The 27,778-nt window shown below is 48.3% G+C and overlaps 1 protein-coding gene across 2 annotated transcripts; it reads right to left on the reverse strand.

The window, feature by feature from the left end:
- Positions 1 to 1,179: 1,179 nt before the first annotated feature.
- GGT7 (gamma-glutamyltransferase 7) lies at positions 1,180 to 27,778 on the reverse strand. Of its 2 annotated transcripts, XM_026100133.2 has the most exons (16): positions 27,543 to 27,670; positions 25,632 to 25,796; positions 22,452 to 22,678; positions 20,873 to 21,024; positions 19,299 to 19,419; positions 18,481 to 18,548; positions 17,651 to 17,724; positions 16,787 to 16,980; positions 13,109 to 13,196; positions 12,205 to 12,332; positions 9,805 to 9,893; positions 8,863 to 9,015; positions 7,907 to 8,024; positions 7,026 to 7,163; positions 5,595 to 5,694; positions 1,180 to 4,067 (listed from the first exon to the last, which is right to left on the reverse strand). In XM_026100133.2, exons 3-16 carry the CDS (start codon positions 22,617 to 22,619, stop codon positions 3,904 to 3,906), a joined length of 1,755 nt encoding a protein of 584 aa, XP_025955918.2. In that variant the 5' UTR covers positions 22,620 to 22,678; positions 25,632 to 25,796; positions 27,543 to 27,670; the 3' UTR covers positions 1,180 to 3,903. The 2 variants fall into 2 exon arrangements, with proteins under 2 accessions (XP_025955918.2, XP_025955917.2); XM_026100132.2 differs by lacking the exon at positions 25,632 to 25,796 and having other exon boundaries at positions 27,543 to 27,778.

Below are 27,778 nucleotides of genomic sequence, written 5' to 3' on the forward strand. Positions count from 1 at the left end.
GCAGACATGCAGCAAAGCAGCTGCTACGTGGGTACCCGTGCGGATCGCAGGAGCCCGCTCGTGCTTGAAGAAAGGGGATCTGCGTCTTCTGGCCCAGCTGCGGCCACAGCACTGCCCCAGCCCCTCGCCGCCCTTGGCAGCCCCTCACAGCTCGCGGCTCCTGCGCGGCTCCGTGGCCGGCACGGCGTGCTGCCAGGATGGGCAGCGGCGGGGTGTGCGGGGCGGCGTGGCGGGGGAGCGCATGAGCTGCCAGAGCCGCTCGCTGGCTGGCGGCCGGGGGGCTGGCGGCCGAGCAGGAACGTGGAGGGAGCTTCAGGTCTCTCTTCGGCTGGTCTTACGGGACAACGGTGTGGATTTGCTGCACGAGTGATGAGGGCAAGAGGGGATGGTGGGACACTGACCCCCTTCCTTTAGCTGGCACAGGGGGCTGCCCTGTCCCCATCCCGGCCACAGCACGGCCGCGGGCCCAGCAGCAGCATGGCTGTAACCGCCTCCGCAGCCCCGCTGACGTCTGCATTGCAGACGTCCTGACGTCTGCACTGGTTCACACTGGTGGGTCTGGGGCAGGCTCCAGTCACTTGCTGTGTCCAGGCCCTGAAGTGGGGAGTGAGGGAAAGAAACTGGCTCCCAGCACAGCAGAGGGGCCAAAGGCGTCCTCATGCCCCTGAGCTGCTTGACGCCAGTCCTCACCTTTGCCTAACCCTTCCTTTAGGCTTTTATACACAGCAACGTGTGCTCGGCACGCACGGGCAAACAACTGTATTTAAAGCTAGCGAAGCACTGCTTGTTAGCTGCAGTCACGGGCTGCACCGAGCCTCTGCGAGAAATCGCTGATTAATTGAGCTAACACTAACAGCCAGCTCCTGTCTTCAGTTAATCCTGATGTAAAAAACATAGCACACAGTGATGTAGAGCAATGCAAACGTGGACAGAAATGGGCTGATCACTTTTAAGGTCGTAACAGTCACACCTGGCAAAGGCTTTTTTTTTTTTTTTTGTAGTGCTGTGTTAAATGTTCAAGCTCCCTCTTGGCCACCTTACACAGTATTTTGCATCCAGAGCCCCTCACTGACACTGGGGCAGGCTTTGATGTCAGAGTCTTAGGACAAATTCTGCTTCTGAGCAGTCGGAAGTCTGCAATAGCTGGGTCGAAATCAATGCAGTTACTCTGCACACGTATTTCTCTAGAACATGGCCCTTTATTTCACAGTGTCTATCTCACCTGTACATAAGGAAACATCAGGTATTTTTTAGTACCAGAAATTAAGTTCATCAGATCTCATCACAACAGATTGACGCAAAGTATTGGAGACACTGGGCCAATCAGACGTTAGCTGATAAAGGTTTCGGTATCAAATACATCTGTGCTGCACTGATGGTATTTTTAAACAGAGCAAATGGGAAATAATTCAAAATATTTTTGCTTCTCTTAGCCAGGATGTAAGGTTGTAAGACCCATATTCCAGTAATTTTAGATTTTCTCTTTTTTCCGCAATTAGGCTGTGATCCAGCAGAGCACTTAGGAGCGTGCTTACTATTAAGATTCTAAATAATCACTCTGAAATCTCACCTTTGGGCATATAAGTGCCCTTTTGAATCAGAGCAGAGTCTTTAACTCACAAGTGAACACTCAGTTCCCAGCACCAGAAGTGAACTGGTGAAAAGAATTCAATTAATAAGTAGAAATTGTATCTTTCAAAGTGTTTTGTAATATTCCATGCAAAGTACTGTAATAACAATTACTTGACCACTTATTTTGCAGTTATGTCTGGTAAAGCTCCATGTCTGAGGGACAGATCAATGCTGTCACTGTGCCAGAAAATCCCGAATTTTCATCAGTGAGGTTCACTGCACAGAAATCAGTTCTCTTTTCCTGTTAAGCCTTAAAATATCTGTGACAAGAGATGTACATTTTTATGAATATTCCAACTTTGGACAGTGATCAATGCTAGCTGCTATGACAGAAAAATAAATAAATAGATTCTGCATCTCTGCAGTGAAGAAATCCTGTCCTTGCCATAACAACATTTTGGTGATACAGAATACAATTTTCTTCTCAAAGATAATGTGTGCTGTTGTACTTCTGCTGTCTCTCGGCTACACTCTGCTATTGATTTATTTGTAACATAAAATATTGGAGATGTTCATGTTTGCTAAATAGCTGCCTCACTTGCCTCATGGGTGGCTGCATCTCAGTGGAGCATAGAAGTATCTCTTTCCTTCCTCAGCACAGCGTGCAAGACTTAACGTAAGATGCTTGAGATCCTCAGCTGGCAGATGTCAGGAATGATTAGTCTGATTATCTATGGTAGTCCAGTGACCACCTCAAAACAGCCCTGCTCACTCCCCTTATCAAAGTGGAACTAACGTAAGGAGGTGTGTTACAAACAAATCAGTATATACAAGGGTCCAGCTTCCTTTTCCCTCAGAAGGAAGGTCTGGGATAACTTGCATAATCACCAAATGAAAGACCAAGACAGCCATAAGCAGACATACATACATAAAATGTACAGTGGCCATAGACCCATTTGCACCTCAAAGGAAATCATTACAATTTAGACTGCAAGAAACAAATGACCAAATTCCAAAACTTTGTAGTGCTAGGTATCTCTGCCTAACTTACTAGTAAAAATAGAGGGAAATGTTCAAATGTGGATTGAATGAGATTGTGCAGCAATCGGTTGTGATATTTTTTCCATTCTATTTGGTGCATGAAATGCAGAATTATTCGTATATTCTATGTTACATGTTGGAAAAAGAAAAATATCTCAGTAGTTTTTGCTTTGTTGTGCATCTTTTCCTCTCACTCTCTTCAGCTTTTCTAATGCAATCACCAGCATTAAAATACTGAGCTGAAGTACAGACATGAATTTAGTAAGCAGAAAATCCCAAGCCTCTCTGTAGGGATTATACAATTCCTGCTTTCAAAGCAGGCTGAGATAAGGCAGTGTAAAGAAAGCCCTGAATCTGCCTAAATTCTCTCCATCTGATTTTCAGTCTGTGGATTCTTGAAAGTTTGTGGACTACTTCTAAGACATCACCAAAAAGTATCCAAGAAAAATAAGCCCATTACCAGTAAGCTTAAATTCACCGTGGAGGAGCCTGCACCTCTGTAAGAAAACGGTTTTGGGTGGGGGGGGCCACAAATTGTTAGATGCTGAAAACCATTGCTCTGCATTACACAATATATGGTGGTACAGCTGTTCTGGGAACAAGAGCAGTGAATTACTGGTCCAAGTTTGCCATTAAAGAGGCAAACCAATTCTGAGTCAGACCTCCAGTGAGCCTGCAGGGCCTTGATTCAAAACATTTACTCCAAGAATTCAAGGTATGCAGTGATGTGTGAAAAGGAGCTAACATAGGAGGCTGTAAGCTTCTAAAAATCAGCTGGCCTATATGGAGTATTAAAGGACTCGCTGATATTCCATCTACAGGCACCTGCAAACACTACATTAGTCTGGCTGTATTAATTAGTGACTTATGCAAGAGGCAAAGAATAAACTTGAGGAAGAAATGGAGGTGAAGATTACAGTAGCATCAGCAGCTGTTTGGTCCTGTGATTGTTTCCTTTGCTGAAGTTCCTGCTCATTAGAATTAAGATGCTGGCTAAAACTGGGCTTTTGAAATGACTGGAATTATTAACAGGACTGCCAAAAGAGAAGTGTGTGCTCTGCATTTCTATAACAGTGAGCTGCTTGCAATCCAATTATTGAAAAAGAAAAATCAGAGGCCCATATGTTTGCTTTCCTAACCACTCTTGTGTTATCCAGGATAGGGAATGCGGAGAGTCTACTCAGCAGTGTGTATACGGTGATCCCACTGTGGGGGCCATTTCAGAACATGCACATCACTTCTGTTGATTTGTCTAAAGCCTTGTTCAGTGAACACACCATCTGGGAGTTGCTACAGTATTGTGGCTCCTGCAGCATCCACGCTCCTGGGATCCTTCAGGCCAATGATGAAACTGTTGGTTCTCCTGGCCCCGTGAACTAGGGAGACCACTTTGACTTTATCCACTTGATGGCCCCTGGCTACAAGAAATTCAATATCTTCTTGAGGAAATTCACCTGTAGGGATTTTAAAAGAGAAGTTTGTAACCAAAATCACCATTATCTGTGATACAAAATTCTCTCTTAACTCCTTTGAGATCTCCAGTGTGAAGGAAACTGCCTGCAAATGTTTCAGAAGGTGTCCCAGATAGGTGAGCCAAAGAGAATCAGCATCGACTAGCTCTAAGGAGAAGACATTCAGGTCTCAGCAGCAAAGAAAGTGATCATAACTGTGTTCAGAGGCGAGCAGTGCTCTGCGTGGTGGGAGAAAATAAGGGGATCCAGAAGATCACTTAAAGATGTGGAAGATCCTCCTCTTTGGAAAAGGGGGAAAATGCTGGCATCTATTTTCATTTTTCTGTTCATAGAACAGAAGGCAGTCCCTGTTCTGAAGAGCTTAGTTGTGAAAAATCATTAATCAAAGTAAGGTGCAAGGCAGCTCAAAAGAAACGATAATAGAACAAGTTGCCAAATGACAAACTGAATTGAAATGTGATAAGCCTCCCAACTTCCCCTTCATGTAATTCTCATTCTTTCAGCCATCTACCTTAGGTTTCTTGCTCTTCTGCTTTCATTTTGTTTATTTTATTTGGTGTTTTATAATTTCCATATGAATAGGGTAAGAAACTGGGGAAGCACCTGGACAAACCATTCAGACACGCAAAAATTCCTGTAATAATTTAAGGTATATATATATTGTAGATTTATCTTAACATATGTTTTGTTGATGCCAAATGTCCAAACACGCAAATCAGGACCTACAAATGCTTTTGAAGTTTTTAGCTTGTTTTAATTAGTTTAATTAATTTTATTTAATTAATTTTATTAATTCATTTTAATTTATTTCTAATTTGCAAGCCTGTGGGTCATACTCAACATACATTTTTAGGTTTCCCTCTGAAATGGCAAGGCCTAGAAACTTAGGCTATTTTATCTGAAATGAGAACCAAATTTCACTTATGGTTGCATTCTGCTAAAATATAGGCCTTCATGAAAAATACCAAATAGCCCAAGACTTTCAATAACAAGGACAGGAGCTAGCAGTTCAGTCTCCAGAGTGTTAGCATTGATGTGGATTTCCAGCACTGCCAAGCAAAAAGCCATGTCATGAACCTTGCCTTCTCCAGCTGGGTGGTGTTAGGGGATGGAAAGTGAAAGAAAAAGCATTTATGGCAAGGGTAGTACCTGGAGCTCACACTGCCTGCTTGCTGTATATAAAGATCTGCCTGCTTTGAGGACCTGTTTGGGTAAAGATGTGGGTGTGATCTTGTTTATTTGGATATCCCCAGTGACAGTGTCATATCACCAAAAGGTTTTAAGGACAAAACTGCTACCAAGAGGTGGGCTGGGATAGAGGGGTGGTTGGGGAGAAGCAGCTTTTTGTCTGCCCCAAAACGCTCTGCACCCACTGGGTTATCATCTAGAAGATGATGAGCTGTGTGCTGGGCTGTGCCACACTTTCACAGCACTGTGCTAAGAAAATCCTGCTAGTTTTCTAAACATGCTAGATTTGTAGGCTACCCCATACCCAGTTTCCATACTCACTGTCAACCTGCAAGGTGTTGGATTGAAGCTGTGGATGAAGTCGACCAAGTGACAAACTTTCGCTCAGATTCTTGTTAAATGTTAAAACATTTACTAAAACCTGCAAGAGAATAAAAGATCCCCAATAATAACAAAGTGACGAGAATATGAGACACAAAATTCCTGAGCACTCCCTCACCAGTGTCTCCAACATCTGCAGCTGCAGCAGGCAAGGAGGACTTGAACGGCTTACCAAGCTGCATGAACTAAATGCAGGGTTTCACACATAAAAAGAGACCCTTGAAATACTGCCTTTATATTGTTCTTGGAAAAAACGGTACCTTTTCAGGATTGTAAGGGCTTTTTGTTACATAGCTCCTGCTGAATTAAGAGAGTTGTATGTCTGGAACTTGACGTCATCTCTAAAAAGGTATTTGTTACAGCCAAAAGAACAGCATGTGATCTCTCCAAACAGAGCATTAGGAGGCAATGGTTGGCTTTAATTTTGCTCTGACTAATGCCTTCCAAGAGGTAAAGCAGAATGGGAGCCAGCTTCAGTTTTGCCTTTCTTTTTAATAATCTGGTGCTGTTGTGCACACAGTCAAACTACTGGCAAGTACCTCACCTCATTACAAATCATAAATTAGGAGGAGCAATTTATAGAGGGTTCTGAGCAGGGAGGAATCCAGTCAGGACTGTGCTAAAAGGAACTTTTCATAGGGAAAAGGGCTAAAGGGCTGCCAGCCTCCTGCAATTCTCTGAATACAAAGAGCTCCTTTTCTCCTATTGATCCTTAAGACGAGCTTTGAACAGGTATTTCAATGACACAAAATCATTATGGAGTTTGTCAAGATCCTTTTCCACTACAATTACGAGCAGTACCATCAGGAAAGGTGTAAAACTCTGTCTTAGCAGAAGAAGCAAACCAGTAGGTAAGTATCTGAAGGGAGGGTGTAGAGAGCATAGGGCCAGACTGTTTTCAGTGGTGCCCAGCGATAGGACGAGAGGCAACAGGCACAAACTGAAGCACAAGAAGTTCCATCTGAACATGAGAAAAAAGCTTCTTTACTGTGAGGGTAACAGAGCACCGGAACAGTGAGGTTGTGGAGTCTCCTTCCTTGGAGATATTCAAAAGCCGTCTGGATGCAATCCTGAGCAAGGTGCTCTAGGTGACCCTGCTTGAGCAGGGGGATTGGACTAGATGATCTCCAGAGGTCCTTTCCAACCTCAACCATTCTGTGATTCTGTGATAATTCTTAGGGATCTGAATAACCAGATGTGTGGAATTGGTGGCACCAACTGATAAACCTGTGGCCATCGGTTTCAGCCAACGCCTGGGATGTTAAAAATGGAAAGCGTGTGTTGCAGGAGGGGACCCTATTCAGCACTGAGGGACACACCCTAACCAGGAACTCCGGGAGGGCTGGTGCCTGGACCCTGCTCCACACTGACCTGAACGATGCTGCTCAAGGCTTTGTCCCCGTTGTTGGCTCCCAGACAAAGGTATGTCCCGCACATCCCCTCTGACGGTCTCACAATGGTGGGCAACAAAAAAGACAGGGGCCGTTTCCGAGGCTGCATAAGATTTTGCTGCAGTTGAAGAAAAGACACTTGAAAACAATTCAGTCAAGCTGACCAAAGTTTTTCTGTTGCTCATTACTCTTCTTGCCTTGTTTCTCTTTCCACTTGAGCCAGCCAGATTCTGTGTCATTTTTTACAAGGCTACTATTCACACTGCTATGAAAATGTGCTCTGATGTTAACAGAATCTGGCAGTTTTCATGCCATTGCTCCCAAAGCTCTTTTACAGAGGGTATAGAGAGCCATTCACCACTTCTAAAGTGCCATGCTTTCAAGGCAAAGTGGCATGGTTTTTCAATGCATGGCAAGAAGGAACAACAAGGCAGCACTGCAAGCCACCAGTAGCCATCTGTAGTTGTTTCTTTTTAAGACTTGAAGCTTTTTCTTCCACTGTCAATTATTTTTAAGCATGCAGAGCAATAAATCATAAAAAGTCTTCTTAATTCAAGTCCACAGAAAAGGATGGTTACTTTAAAGTGCTGCTGGACTACAGGAAGAATATATACCTGAGAAGTGCAGCTGTACTATGCTGTTTGATTACACTGCATTATGGTGATAACTGATACACATGAAGCCTTCTCTTTAATCTATTTTGGTGGCTCATATAATGCCAAAGCAGGAGCTTTTCTATAAAAAGTCCTCTCTAAGTTATTAATAAGGCATTAAATAGCCTCATTGTTGTGGAGATGAGAGTAAAATTAATAAAAATAGTACAGACAATTCAAATAAAGAATTTGTCATGTTATTCATTACCAGCCTGGGAATGGAGTGGTTCATTGTTTTATTTTGCCAGGAGAAGTCCAACATCTGACTGTTCAGAAGGATTCCAGAGGGTGTTATTATTCCACTGCCAAATGGACGATTCAGGGAACTGAAAAGAAACACAAGGGAATTTCATCAAAATCCTCCCAGTGATTCACTGTACACCTCAAGGCTTTCAATGCTCTAATTTTCTGTCCCATATTGTCTTGACAGAGAATCTTCAGCAGGTTTTTGGGCTGCCTAGACATGAATAATGAAGATGTCCATGTATTTAGGAGCAGGAACCATGTGGGCCACAGAGGCTCAATCCTTGCCTGTGTTTAAGGATTCCCATCTAGGTAATAGGTTATGTCAGTCTCCATGTCCCAGTCAGTCCTCAAATTCAGCTATCACCTCTTCTCTAGGGAACAGACTCAGACTGCTCCGGAGATGTTTGCACTGTGCAAGGGCTGTGGGCAGAGCAAGACTGCACAGGCAGAGCAGCACCACAAGGCCTTCCCAGCTCACGCACCTCCACCCCATCTTCCCCATTCTTCCTGTTCTGGGACTCACTCGGACAGGGCAGGCCTAGCTGCCTTTACATTCCTGCCCCATGAGCAGCTGGGGAGTGTAGGAGTGTCACTGATATAGCCCAGTGATTTTAAACCGTTTTTACTTTAAAGATCAATACAAAATTTCCTCTGGAAGTGCAAATCTTGTCTAGAAAACACAGCCTCTCATAATAAGCTTATTTCTCTTGCCTTTTGAGACTCCTTGAGAAGCAGACCATGGACTGATTCTACAAGCTGAAAGCCACAGCCCTAGGCTAAGTTAATTCTGAGAGGCAAACCCCACAACCCATATTACTGAGCTCCAGATCTGGTCCCATGCTTCCATGCTGAATGTATGTTCTTCTCCCTGCTGCTTCCCTCTGAACCTGTTATGGAGAGAAGAGGTAAATCCTTTACCTTACAGCTGCAACAATGAAATCATCAGGTCCCATGACAAGGACCTGGCTAGCAGATGGTCCACTCTCCACAGAGAAGTGAGGCATGCGGAGATCAGAAGAGAAGGACTGGGAGTCGTTAATCAGCTGACGCAGGGAATTAGCTTCTGATTTACTGCAGTGATGAGGGGGGAAAGAGGAGAGAAAGCAATGAGCTTAGAAAGCTGAACATTTCTTGGTCTCTTGGTTGCGGTATACCTACACAGCTACTGGCTGTAGCTGCCTGAAAGGGCTCTTACTGAGGAGAGGGAGCTCCTATGGATTATCAAATAGAAGAAGATGAGATGTCTCAGTCAGCACAGAGAGGGAATGCCATAGACCCCCCAGGCATTACCTGTGGTGATGAACTCACTCCTGATTGACAAGAGGTACTAGAACCTGGCTGAATGCTGGTCTTTTTGAGTGCAGAGGAGGGCAAGTTAAATCCAGCTTTGTGCCAGCAACCACAGCTAAAAATGGCTCTGAGGTAAAAGCTGGGCTGAAATCCCAGGCCTGGCCTCTCCTATGATGCTGGATGTACTGTAAAGGCACCAAGCACCATTGCAGGTGTTGTGGGGAAAGAAAAGCAAGATACTGCGGTCACAGCCATGAACACAGGGACAGCTATTTGTCTGACCTGCTGAGAAATAATATTTAGAGGAGTGACAAAGTGGGAGGAACCCTCAAGACTGAGCTAGTTCTAGGAAACCTCTGTGTGAGGAAATCCCCAGAGCCTTCTGGGGTCAGTTGTGATGCTTTGGAAGAGTGAGCCCTAGGAGGACCCTCAAGGACTGGTCTTTCCTCAGTAAAACAGAGGTAGAAAAAAAACAAGCTTTCCCTGTGCAAGGAAAAGAACAAATCGAGGAATGATATCCAAACCACAGGTTCTTGCAACTACGAATGTGCCTGTCAGACGCAGACCTACCTCAGCATGCCTTCTGTAGTGTGAGTGATGGACACATCATCAGTTGGGTCTCCCAAGTTGCTAGCTAGGCTCAGGGCTATTTTTAATGTCTAAATTGAACACAGAGAAAGAAAGAGGAACATTTAGGTGGCCCTAGAAATACCACTTTCTATTCTTCACACAGGAAAAGGTATCTGCTCTCTCAGCATGTTGGCTAAAGCCTATGAACCAAAATGTCTAAAAGCCTGGTTCTGGGAATATCTCAGGCCACCAGGCATGGATATGGTGACACAAGGCCACCAGGTTTTGCATGGCAAATTGTGTGCTGGGGAGCCAAGTGTATCCAGCAGGATTTGTACATATGCTATCCAAGGCGAAACATGCCCAACAGTAATTGTCCAGCTGACTCAGCCCAGCTCAGTGGTTCAGCTGCACTGCCATCTGGGAAACAGGGTCACCAGAATGCTGCTTTCTTTTTTCCATTCTGAAGTGTTCACCACAACAGCAGAAATCACACCACATCCCAATGGGAATGGATTTGCCCATGCCTCCGGAACACAGCTCCAGTGGCATACCACCACAGCTGAGCAGAAAGACACTATTCTCCTCACCAACTAGTGTTACCCATCTATCTAGCTGTAAGTCACCCAAAAGCTTTGAACAGAAAATGTTAGTCCCAGGACACTTTGGGGATGACACTTTTAAAGAGGATGGAATCTGTTTTTTTCATAAATACAGAATCCCACCAGCCTCAGCCAGGCTGTTAGACATCAGGAAAGAAGACGTGATATCGAGACACAGTTTATCCAGCCCTGGTTTTGGACTGAATAGCTGATTTTCACAAATGGCACACAGGGCATAGTGCAGGATGACTGCCCAGACCTTGTGTAAAGGTACATTTTGTTCCAGCCCCTAACAGCTGGGATTTGACTCTGGTAGACTAGCAGCTTTGGGCCAGGACAGAGTTATGGGACATACCCAGAGGACAGCCATGAGAAGAAATGTGCTCTTCAACCAAACCAGCATGTGCCTAGTAGAAACACACTAGATTCTTTCAGTTTTTAGTTCATGCCATTTTCATTCAAGGTTCAAGTCAGCTCATAATCCTCCAGGTAGATAGCCAGACATGAATTCTGTTTTGATATGTTATGCACGAACGATCTCTCCTTATCATTTATCTTCTGATGTACAACTTCAGACATGATTAACTTTTGGAGAAGGTGGCCATTTCCATGAAACAGTCTCCTGGCCACCGTTAGTAGTGTGGTGAGGATGTACAAGAGGCTTGGTGGCCAGAGAAGAGCTCCATGGAAACAGGCAGAGCATGTGCCCACCCCAGAAGCTCAAGTTAAGGACATCTTGGTCATTGCTACCCCAGGGATGAACTATTTGGTGTTGACCTTCTAGCACTGAATCTCAGCCATGTCTTCAGGCTTGTGATCATGTGTAATCAAGATGAATTGAATTCTGCTTCTGAAGTGGTTGCTCCTTATCTGGAGGTTGCTGTTCCTCAGCTGGGACACGCTAGCCAGCTGGGGGAAGATCTTGGCCCAGTGCAAACACAGAACATAACACATTCATTTAAGGCTCCCTGAAGTGGGCTCAATGAAAATAATTTATCTGAGTCAACTTTCTCAGCCTTCGCACAGCCCTAGGAGCAACTCTAGTTGTAACAGCTCTAGTTGCTGTGCCTTTGCTGAGGGGCAGTAATTTGTGAGCCAGCTGTAGCTGGCCCAGCTGCTACAGAGATGTGATCGCATCCTTGCTTAAAATTCCCGACTCTTAGAACCCAGCTGTGGACCTGTTAATGTCTAACAACATAACTGTGCTTACCGAGCAGGAAACTGAGCACTTGCCTGTCTTCCTAGAAACTTGCAATATTTTGGTAGGGCTGTTTACTGACATAAATACTGCATAAATTGTGATCTGGACCCCTGAGATGATGAGGTTAGCTAAAATGTAAAGATTAAAAAAAAAAAAGTGTTAGATTAATTTTCCTTGTGATCGCCATTTGTGGCTTTTTGGCTGCAGCAGCCACACATTGCTGACTCTCCCACCAGAGCCCTCACAGTGCTCTAGTGCTGCGCGGGCTGCTGCGGCATAAGAGGCAAAGGAAATAGATAGGACTATCCTCAGCTGCTGTAGGATCTGCTGTAGAGACGACCACATAGAAGATATGGACAAAAGGCATAGCTCTTTCTTCCTGAAAAAGCTCTGCTTAAGCGAGAAAGAGATCAGCTAGGGAGGAGATTCCGGCATCTGCACATACCTGAGGCAGCAGTACAGCTCAGATTTACACCTTAGCAGTCTATTTGCTCGTTCTCCTCTGGGAATTGCCTACAAACACTTTTGTACAACCAGCAAATCAATAAATTCTCTAGCAGCACAATGAATTCAGCCAAATGTTTAACCTACTCTTACCTCTGCCATCCAGTGCAAGATATTCCCCCTGGATACTTGATTTGTGATGTTAAAGCCCTCAAGGATATTCAGTGCTGTGATTAGTGCAGGCCCTGCATGTGGAGGTGGGGGACTGAAAACAAGATGACCTGTGAAGGGAAGAAGAGAGGAATGAAGCTGCTTTTGCCAGATGCTGTCTAATTATAGTATTTTCCCATAAGCTGTTGTCCTTGAGGACATGGAAAGCTTTGCAGACTTGGGGAGATAATGGAAAACAACATGATTTGAAAAGGTTTTCCCAAAACCTTCATATTGTGTCATTCTATTTCTTTATGATGGATAAAGGAAGCCCAAATAGGGTTTGGTTTTTGTATCTGAAATTCAGCTCTTGCTGGTTGGCTGGTTGGTTTCTGGACTGCAGTATGGATAAATGGAGATCAAATGGATTTGTAACATTATGGGTATCAGGAGAGTGAATAGAGCAATTTTGATAAAAGAATGACATTTTAAAAACTTTCTGCATAAAGCACGTTTTTCTCCTTTGCAGATCAACTTTGAGAGCTGCCTGCAGATGTAGGCACTAGTCTATAGTCCAATTTATATCTAGATATTGCATCAGCATGTGTTTACGTTGCATCTTTAGGCAGTAATGTTATACCAAAACACCACCAGTCACTGTCGAGGGAAAAAAAGCCCATGTCAAGTGCTGAAAATCTCCCTAACTGACTACGACGCATCAGTGTCAATAGGCAATAGCAGGAAACCCACTGGAGGGCTCTTCGGTTACAGAGCTCAGTGCAGCTTTGAGCTTGTTAGGAACTGCTCAGTGCAGCACTTGCTTGTTAGGTACTGCTACCACCTCCTGCCAGATGAAGCAAACCTTTACCTGGAGCTGCATGGCAGTGGGCCAGGCAGCACTGTTTACCTCGATATATTGTGTGGACTGGATTCTCCACCATGACACTGTAATTACTGAAGTCTTCCTCCATCAAGACTCCTCCGTAGTTTTGGACCTGAATAGGAGAGCAAAGCAGATCCCACTGAGAAAGCTGGATTAAGGCATTTCTCCTGCCAGCCCAGGTGAACAAATACTGTGTTATTAAACAAATGCCATTGAGATTCCTGAGTGCTGAGGACTTCCACCATAATCAAGAAGGCTAGTTATTTAAAAATCTGTGCTTTCATGACACAAAGCCTTGTAGGCCTGGTTCACCATGGTCAAAATCTGTGGATCACCCCCAAAAGCTCCCACTCACCACAGGTGCCCTGAAAAAGTTTTGCCTACCCATGAGGATGGAAAATAGCACTGCCTTGCAGCCTTTCCTCCCAGTGGGCGGCAAGGATGAGTATGTTAAAAGTTATGAAGCATTTGAATATTGACAGGATAAAAGGTACTATGGATCCAGAAGAGAAGGACCCTGGATGTAGTAAGTCCCTGATCACTAGAATTCTTTAGCTCAGGATTCTGACCCTATTTTTTAGGATTTCAGGTGAAAGGAGGGGCTGCTATACCCTTGGCCTTTCTGTGAGACTTTCCTAGAGGTATAATTTACTGGGCTTGATAATTTTCATCCACACAGTAAAGATGAGTAATTCCCTCCACTGCAGGTTTTCTGAGGCTGAGTCCTGATGGAGATGAAGCAGGGACCATCGTAACTGTTTTTCTGGCCTTAAAACCTCTGAAGTAGATGTCATATGACCCCTCTGTCAGCTTGCAGGTGCTACCATGCTGGTGGGCCAACTCTTTTCTCTCAGCCAGGAGAAACCACACAGAGGCCAGTGACAGATTCTGGTGGGGTGAGCTGCTGCTGAGAGTCCTCTGGACTTCCATCCAAAAATGGGGAAAAACAAAGAACCTTTACATGTTCTGGTTTCCAAACTAACCAGCTAACTTAGCAAGAAAACACTTTCTCTGGCAGAAGTTGACGAAACACAGGAGCAGGAAAGCTAATGCATTAATATGGAGAGCACATCAACAGGGGTGAGTCAGGCATGGTGCCTGTGTGCTGAAGCACTTCAGAGCATTAGGTTCAATGCCTGTTTCAGTGTGCCAAATCACCCCCAAACTGCAAAAGGCTCCCACTTGGGATCCCTTCTCTCTTCTGAAAACAATCCCAGGGAAAAGGCCTGGTTGAACACAACAGCTGAAATCAGCAGGCAGGTGCCCGTGCCGGAGGAGCTGGCTCCCTGGAGCTGGGCCGGGGGAAGGCCTGAGTGAAGCTGCTGGGAGTGGAGCAGGAGGAGTCCGAAGGTACAGAAGGGGGAGAAGCCTCTGTCGGCCACACACTGCAGACACTGTCTCAAATTCCCTGAACAACACTTTTTTGTACCTGTGCTTTCCCATATTGGGGTTGAAAGAAAGCATAAGCTCTTTGGAGATTTACATGATTTCACTGCTTTAATTGTCCTCCCTTTGCTGGAACAATAAACACCGTGAAGCTGATGTGGGAAGCCAGAGAGCAAACTCTGCAGCCAAACCTGTAATTGCACGTTTGACCCCAGAGCTTGCCAGTGTCCTTTGTGTTGCAATACCAGGCTTTTCTCCTCCATAGAGAGCTTGTTTTCCCCCACGAGCAGGCTTAAAGATTGGGGGGACTGGGTGATAATTAAGGATTTAGTTGTGGAGATGCACCACAAGCTTGGGACTTTTTCCCAGGATCATTTTGAACTACTGCTGTACAAACAGCAGCTTTTCACATGTGTGATGGTGTTTCAGGGGTGCTGATAAAATCAATATTATCATGGGAAGGACATAATGTTTCCAGTCCTAAGGCAGGGCTCTATATTCAGCAGTGAAGTCTGGACGTGCGACTCAACAACAAAGTGGTGTTTGGACAGAGCCTCTTTCCACCTTTGCTCCTGTTCCTTGTTCTCCATCTCTGCTGTGGTGCAGGTGAATTGCAGGAGAAGGTTTCCAAACACAGAGCTTGCAAATGTCTAAGACTTCAGCCAAATGAGCCCATTCAGATTACTAATGACATGTTAAAAGATGCATCAGGTTAACCAAGGTGGTAGGGGAAAAACGGTGCCACCAACCACTGTGACTGCAGTTACACAGTTATAAAAGTAGTTTTCCAGTATAACTTATATGACAATGGGACTTAGTATGCTAATAAACATTCATGCCACTGCCACTGTGCTGACAATATTTTTTTTTACCAGAACAGTTACTTCGTTGTCAGTATTTTTTCCAGATCACCCCTAACAACAGGAGTTCAACCAGGGCAACACTCAGTGTGTCCAAGTCAGTCTGATCCTCTGCTCACAAGGCTCACAGTGCCAGATGCCCAAAATTAGACCATGCTCTGACCTCCTGATGTCAGCAGAGGATGGTGGCAATTGTGGAACCAGGCACTGTGAATGAGGGATGATTTTTGCTGCCTGGAGTGTACATGATGCGCCCATGGCAATACAAAGAAGCTGCGTAGAGATCCAGGACTCTCATTCCTCTTCTGGCCAGGAAATCATCTCTCTCCATATCAATCACTCTGGACTGCAGGAGCCTCCTGACACCTCAGGGATGGCTCCTGATGCAGGAGTGCCAGTGAGCACAGGCTAGTGCCGACACCGCTTTGAGGAGTGAATCACACAAAGCGTGCCAGCACTCTCTGGGGATACTTTGGCAGTCAGACCCTGGCTGTGATGCTTTCCTTCATTGAAAAGAGGCCTCAAGGGCAAGGAGATGGTAACAAACTTTCACCCGGGTTCAAACACACCCAGCATGAGACCTGCCTTTGCGTCTGATGTACTTGGTGATTGAGATATCTGTACACTGATCACTCGTGTACATGACGTATTGGCAGGAAGGGAGGTGAGTAGGTGGTGGAGGGTGGATCACTCATGTCCCTTCTGGGGACAGTCCCAACAGCCAGTGGAAAAAGCAGGTTGGCTGGAAAGGAGGGAGAAAAGACCTGCAGTGACACTGCAAATACTAAGTTGCTTCTGTCACTAAAGCAGGACTGTTCATGGGGGTATCCATCTCATAAGTTCACTCACAAATCTGAAATAACTTCACTACTTATAGAGATGTCCTATAAAGGGCAGCAGTGATGCAGCTCATGGGTTGAACTGACTCAAAAGCCTATACCATTTAATAGAGAGGGAACATTTATTTAAGTTAGAAGGCAGTGAACTTCTTACTCCAGTTTTATTTTTAAACCATCTTCTTGAAGTCTGTAACTCACACAGTCCCATTAACAAAAAAAAAAAAAATGCTTTCCAGCAATGGGGTGCCTCTCCTATGGGGAAGCAGGGGCTGTCACTAATGCTACCTTGATACAGCCCAGAAGGTGTTCTGAAACTGTGATTTTTTTTTCCCCCCATCAAAAAGGTCAGTCTGTCCTGGTTATACAGGAAAGCACAGGTTTCACTTCTGTAGACTGTAGAAATGACCTTTGTGTCACTTACACCACTGCACTGACATGGACAGCAGGAAAAACGGAGGCTCCATGTATTTGTCCCTATCGTTGAAGTGGCACCTGGCTATGGCTTATCTCCAGGTGCTTGTCCCATTTTAAGCAGGTGATAAGGTGGGTAGCACCTTCCTAGGCTGTTCTGTGCTGTGCCATTGTCAGGGGCAGAGATAAGGACAGATATGGCTCACCTCAGAGATTATCTCCTGTGTCAAGTTTCCGCTGTAGAAAGCTGATGCTCCTTCTGCTCCCACCAGCTCCAGAATGGCTGCAAGGTCCAGTCGCCTCACGAACATGCCAGGCAGTAAGGGCTGGCCATCCGGCAGGAAGGTCTCCCGAAACTTGTCAGAATAGTTCAAGTCCTTCAGTTCACTTACAGCTTTGGCTGCAGGCAAAAGGGAGAAGAATAGTATCTCAGGGAAGTGAGGAAGGACATCCAGACAACCCAACGTGCAGACTACTTGGAGTCATTGTGTGCCTGATGGGGAAGTCTGGGAGCTGCTGCTATCTGTTGCCCTATTTCAAAAGTAGAGCCCCAGATCACAGGGTGGTCAGATTGTGCTCCCATTACAGCTGGGAAGGAAACTAAGTCCTCAGCTCCCTGTTCAGCTCATGTATTGCACACATTTAAAGCCTGACTGGGCAGAGAGTGTAGAAAAGGGGGAACGAGGGTCTCCCCCAACATCACGTAGTGAGGCTTTAGCAGAGCCAGCATGGCAGCCCTCGCCTCTTGTCCCAGCTTAGAGCTGGAGTGTGGTCCAGGCTGTAGCCCTAAGAGCAGAGTGCCATTCCCCTGGCCAGCCCTGGCCGGCTGCCCGGCTTGGTCTGCTGTGCCCTGGTCTCAACCGACTCTTGGAAAGGGCTCCTGTTTTCTTGTCATCATGGTCTCCTCTTGCCTTGCTCAGCTCCTGACACCATCCATTTCCAGGTTAGAAAAGCCCTAATTTCCAGCAAATAGCCATCTACCTCCTGCCTCTCTTCTCCCTCTTCAGCGCAATGGGCAGTGGGCTTCTCCATGCTGAGTAAGGACCCTTGTCTCCCCTTCATTTACTCACCCAAATCATGCGTGACATTGAACCCATCCTGGGCAACACCAGCAACAAGGCCCAGCAGCTCAGACCATGGGAGTCTGCCAAAGAAAAAACAAGGAGAAATCTGTCTTGGAGAGTCATGCAGCAGGGCAGCACTGGTTGTGGGGAGCAAGCACAGGGTTCGGGTCTGCCGTAAGGGCACTCTTGCAACACCAGACTGTGGGGCAAGCTGCAGCCCAGACCACCAAAATGAGCACTGAGCTTTTGGTGGGTTATTTCTTTTCACCGAGATCATCTCAGTGATCCACAATGTGCCCCAGAGAGAAACATCAGTAAAATGACAGGGGAGAGGGAGATCTCTGAAGCAAAATTTCCAATCAGACCACAACTCCAAGCAAGTCATTCGAACTCTTCCTCTCACTTGTTAGAAAATGTTTGCAAAAATTTTTGCTTTTTGGATAAAATCAAAGCTGAAAATTATCACTTTTTAAGCAGTGGATCATTTTTCAGTTGTAATCAACTTTCTTTTCTTACCAAAGACAAGAAGAAAAAAAGAGAATGAGAGATAAAGATGGAAACCCTCTATTCTAGGCATTCTTCACTTTTCGATTCATTAGTGAAAACCCAGAAAACCTGACAAAACTGAATTCTTTCTTTTAAATAAAACAATAAAAAATGAATGTATTTTTTACCTCCAAGCACTCCTTAGCTAATGGTTGTGACTGATAGATGAGTCTGTGGTCCAATGGCAAGTGGTCATGTGCTCCCAGCTCCCCCGCAAGGACCACAGAGTGCAAACTGTCCAACCACTGCAGCATGGTGCCGGCCCACCTGCACCAGTCAAGTTGTCTTACCTCCCATATAGTTGGTGTGCCTGATGCATTCCTTGTATCATGCCTGGCACCCCCACGAGGAGACCTGGCTGTAAAAAAGGAAGGACAAAAAGGAAGAGTACCATTTCCTTCCTATAAGGACATGTTCCCCAATTGCAAGTCAAAGAATTGACAGAAAGGAGATGCAAGTCATGCTCACATGGAAGATGCTTGCATGGTCTTTAGGAGAAGGGAAGAGGCTGAGGTCTGTTCTAACACAGTAAATTAAGGAATAAAGGTCTTCAGAAAGAAAGAGAAGTAAATGCATTCCCAATGTCAAGCCAGTGAAATCAGGAGAAATAACTTAGCAGAGCAACACAGGACTTTTGCTCCCTCCTAGGACTCTTGTTCTTCTGGCATCTCACTGCTGGAGGGAGATGTTTCACTCACTTCCCTTGCCCTGCTGGGCCTGTTTACTCCCCAGAGCCCTGCAGGCTTCAGGCATTTCAGAAGTGCCACAGGAGTATTTCCCTAGGGCTCCTCAGGTCCTCACGGCCTGGGATCTTTCCCCTCATCTCCTAGCGCACAACAAATGAGAGAGGATATTATCAGAGGAGATGTGGCTCAGCCTTCTTGGCTGCAAGGAGGACGGGCATAAGGCAGTCTGGCCCATGCTGACCTCTGCTGCCCTATGAAAGGTGACTTCTGGCTCTGGGCCCCCAGCTGATTGCTTTCCCCAGGCCTCTCCTCCCCTCAGCCTGGGAGTCAGGGCGGAATGTGGACATGGAGAGAGAGGAGACTTGGAGACATCAGCCAGCTACAGCTCCAGAGAAGAAAACCATCCAGACACTGGTCCTCACCCTGGTATCCAAGGCCTTCTGCAGGCCTTCCTCCTCCGGGATGCCCAGGGGAGCCACTTCACGGAAATCAATCACTTCGCTCTTGTTCTTCCGGATGTCATGGACCAGCATCACCCCACCCCTGCAGAGAAATGGTGGGATTAGCCAACCCTCACATGAATAGCCATGCTACCATAAAACCCAAAAGAACACAGGCCCTGCTGGCACCAGTGCAAAGGGGGCCATTGTAGCAAGTTGGTCAGATCCCTTCAGAGATCCAGGACTCACAGCCCGTTAGGAAAGAAAGGCCATGGTGTCCATTCTGGCTGCCTTCCTGCATGACACAGGCTGCCAGGTTCAACGTGTGGCTCCTGCCTGGCATCACTGCAAGCCAGAGGTGTTACCTCGGGAACAGAGCCCTTCTTGGATGCTCCCCGCACAGAAGTGACCCAGACCTGGGCCAGGGCATTGGCAGTGTAAGGGGAATGTTTCTGCCCTTTTTCAGGTCCTGGCGGCTTCCAGAGCCGTGAAGGGAGCTCTTCAGGATGACCGAGTGAGGCCTGGTGTCTGAAGTAGGTTGTCCATGGGATTGAGTCAGGAAGTGAGGCTGGATCAGTTCCCATCAGCCTGACCAGCAGGGCTACTGGGTCTGTTCCACTTTGGGGCTGGGACTATGCAGGATTTTCTTTCTAATCCTAGCAATTTTGCAACAAGATGGGGGTGGGGGGAGTTGCTTACAATAGAACAAGCTCCAGTTCAGCTCAGAGATGCTATCAGGTGACGGTGTTTTATGCAACACTCCTGAGACTTCCTGGATGGCTGGTGAATGTGAAAATCTCATGTGGTTCCCAGCCCAGGAGAGAAGCACTGGGAGGAGGCAGGGAGCCCAGGCTGAGGGCTTGCCAGCCCAAGCAGTGCTCTTATCCAAGCCTTCCCATGCACACCTCCCTCACCTTCCCCAGCTCCAGCCTGGAGCCAGAGTCAGACCTCACTCTTCTGTTCCACAAGCAACAGAGTTTATAGAGGGAACCATCTGATCTCTAACAACATTGGGACTGGGACTGAGCCTGGGATGTTGCAAACTCCCTGGCACATCTGCACAGAGTTTGAGGTAGCCCGTGGTCACTTTTTCTACACTCTCAATCCTAAGGCTCAGATTAGCTTGTTGCTCACTAAAGCAGGCACATGATTGCTCTCACTGGGGCTAGGCTATGGATCTCTCTGCCCTGCTGTCAGCTCTGGTTCAGCCTCTGCTGACTGGTGACTGGGGGCTTCCTTGTGCTCTTAAGGAGGATGTGAAGGCACAAGCAGCAGCTGAACAGTGCCACCTCTGTATGGACACAGCTGGAGATGTGAGTTTGGATGGCCACAGCTGCCATGGAGACACACCAAAGCAGGGGAGAAGGCTTCTGCTGATCTGAGGCTTGCCTGCCCTCTTTCGAGGGGGGGCCAGACTTGCTGCAAACGCATCCTGCAAGCTGGGACTTGGACTAGCAGAGGGGCAAATCTCCGCTCATAGGGAAATGGCCTGCTTGAGGACAACCGCAGACAACGTGAAGCATGGGGGATACACGGGGGAAGCAGCTAATACCTACCCGCCAATCCCTGATGTGTGGGGGTTGACTATTCCTGCGCAGAGGGCCGAGGCAATGGCTGCATCTACCGAGGAGCCCTGCTTGTTGAGCACCTCTATCCCCAGGGCCGTGCAGCGGGCAGCATCCGTGACCACAGCGCCCCGATGGAAGAGCTGCCAGAAGAGGAAAAAAGAGTGGTTGTGCCTGAGGAGAAGGTGCCAGTGCCACCCAGGTCTTAGCCCGGTTCTGCGGGATGATTCAAGTGCTGTGGTCGATGTAGCAGTAGTTATGAGGCCAGCTGCTTGGCTCCCATTTGCCAGAGCCAAGGCTGTGCCTGACCTGAGTTTTCAGGTACTTCCAAATGTGGGTGGAAGCAACATGTCTCTCAGCACACATCCACACCAGAAAAACTGCGGCCACTCTGTGTGCCAGCATTTGACCATAGTCATCAGCACAACTGGCTTTCAAAGGGTGGGCAGCAGCAGGCATGCTAAGCTGGTTGGTCATGTTTTGCCCCTATCCTCCACAGCCCAAGGGCAGAGTTGGAATAATCTTCAGGAGTGACAGAGGGATGGTTTGCCCTCTTTACAGGTGTGGCAATGCAATCCCTGGAAACAGGAATACACTTGTGCAACTGCTAAAAGCAACAGTCCCACCTCCCTACCACAGCATCATGGCTTGTTCTCATCCTTTCTTCATGCCAGCACCAGTGTTCATGCAGTTGCATGAAGTTCAAAAAGGTCCATTTTCAGCCAAGTTAATTCTCAAGTCCAAATTGCTGACTCTTAGCATGAGCCAGGGTGGCCTTGGGATGTGTTAAGATGGAAGGGACATGACAGGCTGGCGGGCAGGACCAGCCCTCTCAGTAGCTGCATCAAAGGGACTGAATTGCACAACCTCCATTTGTCCCTGGCATTATAATTCTGGGTACTCTCAGCTGCCCCAAACAGAGAGGCAAAAGAACAAGCCACTCCACTGCCAGCAGTTGTGCTTGCATCCCAGTAAGAGAAGAAAAAATTAAAACAGCAAAGTCCTCTCTTTCTCTGTCTGGACTTGCAGCCAGGTCTGCCCTTCTGGGTGGCATGTGGCAAAGACAACTGTGTCTACTGGATGCCCCCTTGCCATTCTCAGGCTACACTACTTCGCAGGAAATGTTCTGTCGCGTATTTCCTCTAAGGAAAGTATGGTCTCATCGCCATGCTACCTTTGCTCTGCAACTTAGCATTGGCCCATGGGGAGGATTAGCAGGAAGTTCTGCTCTGTTTTCAGACATTCCCCTGCCTGATCCTGGGTGGAAATAGATACTTTCGGAGGTGGGCTCTGACAGACAGATCCGTAAAACTTCTTGCAAGTGGAGATGTACAGAAGATGTCTCCTGCTTAAATGGGAGTTGATCTCTGAAAAACCTTCACATCTGGCTCAAATCACAGCTGGATACACAGCAGCAGGTCTCTGTGCTCCATCCTGGACCACCCCCAAACCTGCCAGGCACTGCTGCTTGCAGCTGCAGCCACGGTGCAGGAGCACAGCGCCCAGTATGGCTCTGCTATTTTCAGAGCCAAAGCACAGAGCAGACTGCAAAGTCACTGTTTTGTCTTACCTGTGGGTCCCCAAAATAGATCTGCATGATCAAGGCCACTGTGACCCCTGTGGCAAAGGTTAGGCAGGCGGTGATGATGACGGTTAGCCCATCCTGCCGGCAGCTACAGTCCCCGGAGAAGGGGTCCTTGCTCGTCTCCCGGAGAGGGGACACATCCTGGCTGCCCATCTCTGAGGAGGACGAGGGCAGGCGCTGGAGGCGAGCAGACTTCAAGAAGGAGTCTGGATCTTTGTGGGCAGCAGGGAAAAAACAAGTGTTAGTTTATTGAGCAACACTGGGTTCTTATTGCAGTGTTTACCCAGCACTAACATTACACTGTGCCGCTTCCAGCAGGGCTGTTACCTGACCTGTTGATCTGAGCTCTCAATAGACTTTCTGGCTCAGATGCTGCTCTGGGTCATTTTACTCTTCCTTTCCTTTAGTGCTAGTTATCCCAAGATTACTTTTCCCTGGAGAGGGGTAAGAAACCTGAATTTTGCTCCATTTCAGTCAATTCATCAGCCTTCAGCAATGAACCCACAATTACTGTTCCTTTGGATTGTTTCTTACACAGAATTAACTTGCCAAAACTTCTCAGAAATGCAGCAGAAATGAAGAAGAGGAGATTAAGATTAAAAAAAAAATCCAGCAGCCTTATGTGGAGCTATGCTTGAGCTCAAGCACCTGAGCAAAACAGACTCAAAGCAGAACATGTGACACAGGCACAGGAAATACCTCTGTTGAAGCATGACAAAGTGGGGGCAGAGGAGAGCAAACCTGCAAACTGGAGGGTCTCAGGAGGTCCACCAGATCTTACAGCAGGAAAGAAATTACAGCTGTAATTTCTCACGTCCTCAGGCTGACAAGGCCCGCTGTGAAATCAAGCTGCTTGCTGAACTCCCAGCCTCTGAGATGGCAAATGCAATGGGAGGAAGTCTTGGCCTCCCGCTGCCTGGCGTCCGCTGGACAGCAAGCAAAGTTCAGTGTGACTAAAAAGTCTCTGGTTTGCTCTGAAACATATCTCAAATCTCTGCTTGCTTCAGCTGTTGCTTTCGAGGCAGAGAGGGTGCCCGCTGAGCACGCACTGCCTGCACACAGCTGATGTCAAGCACACGATGCTGCTGGAGGCAGCCGTAGGGCCCAAGGCTGGGTGCAGCAGGCTGCTGGAGGGGACATGCCCATCGCTGCCAGGCACCAAACAGGGCTGAGTGGCTCAGAACAGCTGGGACCTCCTGACTGAATTTCTCCTGGGCTCCTGAGAGCCAGTTAGCCCTCCTCAGGGACAGGCCGTTCCCATTGCCCAAGGGCTACAGTGCTCTGTGCATCCATGGTGGGAAGAAGAGGGGCGCTGAGTGGGTGACTATTACTTTACAGGGAGAAGATAAGACAGGGAGGACTTTTCCCTCATGAAGACTGTCAGGAAATGCTGAATAGTCTTGTGTCTGCAGGCTAATCCTGCATGCATGGCCAGGGGGCTGTGAACTCCCTGGGATCGGCCCCTTTTGCAGTAGGGCTGGGACCCGAACCTGGACCTTCTGGGGCTTCATCTGTAAAAGATGAGGCTGAAGGTCTGACTGCCAGCTTCCTCCCCTGCCAGAAGACACCCTGAGCAGAGAAAAGGGAAAGGGCTGCAGCTCTCACAGCCGCAACGTGCACGCTCGGGGCAGCAGGGACACCTGCTGTTTGCTGGGCCTGTGCTGGAGCTGCCCCTCTGCTCAGGGGACATTGTCTGGGTTTGGTGTAGGCGGCGACCTAGCAAGCAGGAGCAGGTGGAAGCCCCACAGCCCCAATAACCCCTCTGCCTCTCTCAGCCTCCTCCAGCAGGCAGCATCTCCTGGGGGACTGCCAGACATGTCCTTGTCATGACATTAAAAACCCCGGGGTCCAACTCAGACCTTGTGCAGTTCTCCTAGGGCCAGGCAGGGAGTTAGTTTTAATTTCAGTGATGCTGTAACTCGAAGTAAATCCCCTACAGTCAGGGAATCCCCTTAAGGTGAATCCATTCTCAGCCATGCTGCAGTGATTCAAGAGGGGGATTGGGAAGGGCTCAACTTTCCCAGCCTGGACCCCTGAGCACGGCAGCACTCAGCACACCCGCAGCCCCTCACAAGACGGTCAGGTCTGAGCGAGTGAGGCCTGCAGCGTGTGGGCACTGCGGGGGGAAGCCCAGGCCCACTGGAGGTGGTAGGCTGGGGTGTCTCCAGTGAGGGCCACGACTGGACTGGCAGCGGATGCTCTCGGTGAGGGGTGCCATGCACAGTCCCTGACACTCACTGCTGTGGGCACATTTCCCCTTCCAGTTCCACCAGCAGTGGGGAAACAGAGTGAGACCTGACCTGGAGTCCTTCACCAACCTCTCCAAGAGGCGTCGGTCTGCTCTGCCTCGGGTTCGCATAGCACCTGGTGACAGGAGGGCAGTCCAGGGTGTCCTTGGGGTCCTGGGCTGATCTTTAACCACCCAGAGCGCAGCCATGGGAGGGGGGAAGAAAGGACAGGCCACTGCCCCCTGGGATGGCTGCCCCCAGCCAGCTCGGAAGCCTTACATTGCCCTTCCTTCTCTGCCACAGACTTCCTGCAAGACCTTGGGCAAGTCACTTAGGCTCTTTGCAGCCGCTCACACTGCACGAGGAATAGGAGCAGAGTGTCACTGATGGCCTCAAGCATGAAGGGCAGGGAGCAGGCTGCTGCGCCAACATCCAGATGCCTGTGCCAGGCACCACAATTCACCTTTCTCCCTTGAAAGAAAAGCTGCCAAATGCTACTTGACTTCCGTGAGTGGCCAGGAAGGAAACCTAGTTTCATGTGGGAAGTGGCACTTTGAGGAACCTGGGTCACCTCAGCACTAGAAATGCTGTGAGGGGACAGCAGAGAGACTGGAGCTGCTTGCAGGCTCAGGAAGATGCTGCTATCTGGGACCATTTGGTTCTTCAGGAGGCTTCTCCTTAGAACCAAGAATGCTAGAATGGAGCCTTCTTTTTCATTAAATCTTCCATGTGGCAGAAAACAAAGGTCTAGGCTCCCACCCCTTTTGGTCTGGCAGATAGTGTGGCATGAAAAACCACGGATGGCTTTTGCAACAGACACACAATGTTATATGAGTGTGAATTTCTAAGTGACACGTGGTAGCAGAGGAGAGAGGAAGCTCTTTGAACCATCCCACACGTGGGCACATAGGGAGATTATATGACTGAGCACACAGACCTGGAAACCTTCATGCCCCAGCAGGATACTTGCACATCCAAAGCAGCATAAAACTCTGCTTGTGCGTCATGTGAGAAATGAGAGGCCTCGTGCTTTTGAAAGAGCTGTTCCTGTGAAACACGTCACGAGGGGCTTCACTTTCTTGGCGCCGGTCGTGAAGCGGTGCTGGAATGGAACAGGATGAAAATGGATGATGGAAACTTTACTCAACAGTCAGAACAGGGTGAGGTGAAGGACGAGGTGCATGTGGGACCTATTCAAATACTGGCTTTGGGCTTGGAGGGTCACCTGGCCAAAGATCTGCCTGGGGGCTATAAAACAGCCCCCACAAGCTGCATGCATTCGATCTCAGACTGCAGAGCCTTCGGTCCGCAGAACCAAACCCTATTCCTTTGGCAGAGTGGTTGGAGCAGAAGCAGGTCCCTGGCATCCATCACCACTGTGTGAAGAGAAACAGGCCTTTGGACGAATTAATACTTGTGGCAGTGAATCACAATCAACAGTGTTACACTAGGATAACTTACAGGCTGTTAAAACTGCAAGGTTCAATTTTGCATCATGATGCAAAATCCTGAGGGATTTTTAACACAGAGAAAGGCTACATTACTTGAGGAAACTCAAAATGGAGAGGAGAAAAATGTGACTCTGAACTATTTACGAAGAAGCATTAATTAAAAACAGGCAATTAAAAGGAACACCTGATTTTATTAAAGCTGTGTATTTGACAGGAAAGATCACTAGGATTTTGCAAAACTTCCTGGTATCTGCAGCTAGTACCCAGCTTCCAGATCAGCTTCAGTGCCTGTGATTCTTGCCATGTCCCAGCAAATTAAATAGGGAGTTAGGCAGGGCCTGGGGAAAATGAGGATGTAGGATTCCAGCAAGCTCCTGTTTAGTGAATAAGGCACCAAGGCTAAGAAGACGGTACCGCTCAGACCCACTGGAGCATGTGGCCAAGACAGACAAATGAACAGTGTTGCATGTGTGCAGTGACAAATGCAATGTGGTAGTGATTTGGAAAATGAGTAACAGACACAGTTGTGGTTTGATGAGAGCCCCCAAGATTTAGCACAGTGAAAGGCTGACGCTTCATGGGGATGGATGGGGCAGTGGGGCCACCCGGGGTCACAGGCACTGGGCAGTGGGGCTGGGATGCACCCGCTGCTGCGCAGTGTCCAGGCAGTGTCAGCTGGCTCGTCCCCCACCTCGACGTGGACTGAGCTTGGCAATACTTGCCGCTGTGTTTCCGTTCCTGGAGAGACGCACAGGAGCCCTACCTGATCTTTCCTGGCTCATGGGCCATGTGCATCGGCGCGTGGCAGAGCCTCGCTTGCCCTGCGGCTCAGCTGTCCCCTCTCTGCCCTGTACCTGGGGACACAGTGATGTGACAGGGCAGGGAAGGAGTGTGGGGGTAAGTTTGTACTGGGATTACCTGATCTGTTACCCCCAAAGTGCCTAAATCCTGCGTGACGCGGGTTGCGGAGCGGTCCCTTTCAGCTCGTGCAGATGTATGAGTGGGCGACAGACCGACCAGGAACCGCTGCTGGGATGTTCATGGAAAACTAGGATCAGGGGCTTTCAATGGCTGTGGGGCGGCCGGAAGGATGTGAGGGGCAGTGCTGGAGGGCTCTGGAGCGGCTGGAGCTGGGGAGCATCGCGGTGGGCGTGCGGGGTCTGGGGGATGCGAGGGAGGGGAGGGCCCGGGGAGGGGGAGGCAGGGACGGGCGGTGAGCAGGGCCCGGGAGCTGCGAGCAGGAGCATGCAGGGGCGAAGGGACTCGGAGGGCTTGGGGATGGAGCAGGGGCACAGAGCCTGGGACGGCGAGAGGGGTCGGGGCCGGGTGCCCCCGGAGCGGCCCGGGGAGAGGTGCAGGCTGCATGCAGGGTGAGGCCGGCCGCCTGCCCCTCTCACCCGTGTCCTGCTCGCCCAGGAACGCGTCCTCCTCCTTCCGGGAGCGCAGGCCCGTATCGGCCGCGCCGCCTGCCTCCTCCTCGGGCAGGCGCGGGAAGCTGGTGATGCTCATGTAGTCCACGGGCGAGTAAGCGCCCAGGGTGCTCTGCTGGCTCGCCTCCTTCTCCGCCACCGCCATGCCGCTCCGCGCCCGGTGCGGATGTGAGGAGCCGGAAGTGGCCGAGCGCGCCGGGCCG

The sequence above is a fragment of the Dromaius novaehollandiae genome, chromosome 16, assembly GCF_036370855.1.
Source record: "Dromaius novaehollandiae isolate bDroNov1 chromosome 16, bDroNov1.hap1, whole genome shotgun sequence".
Taxonomy (NCBI): domain Eukaryota; kingdom Metazoa; phylum Chordata; class Aves; order Casuariiformes; family Dromaiidae; genus Dromaius; species Dromaius novaehollandiae.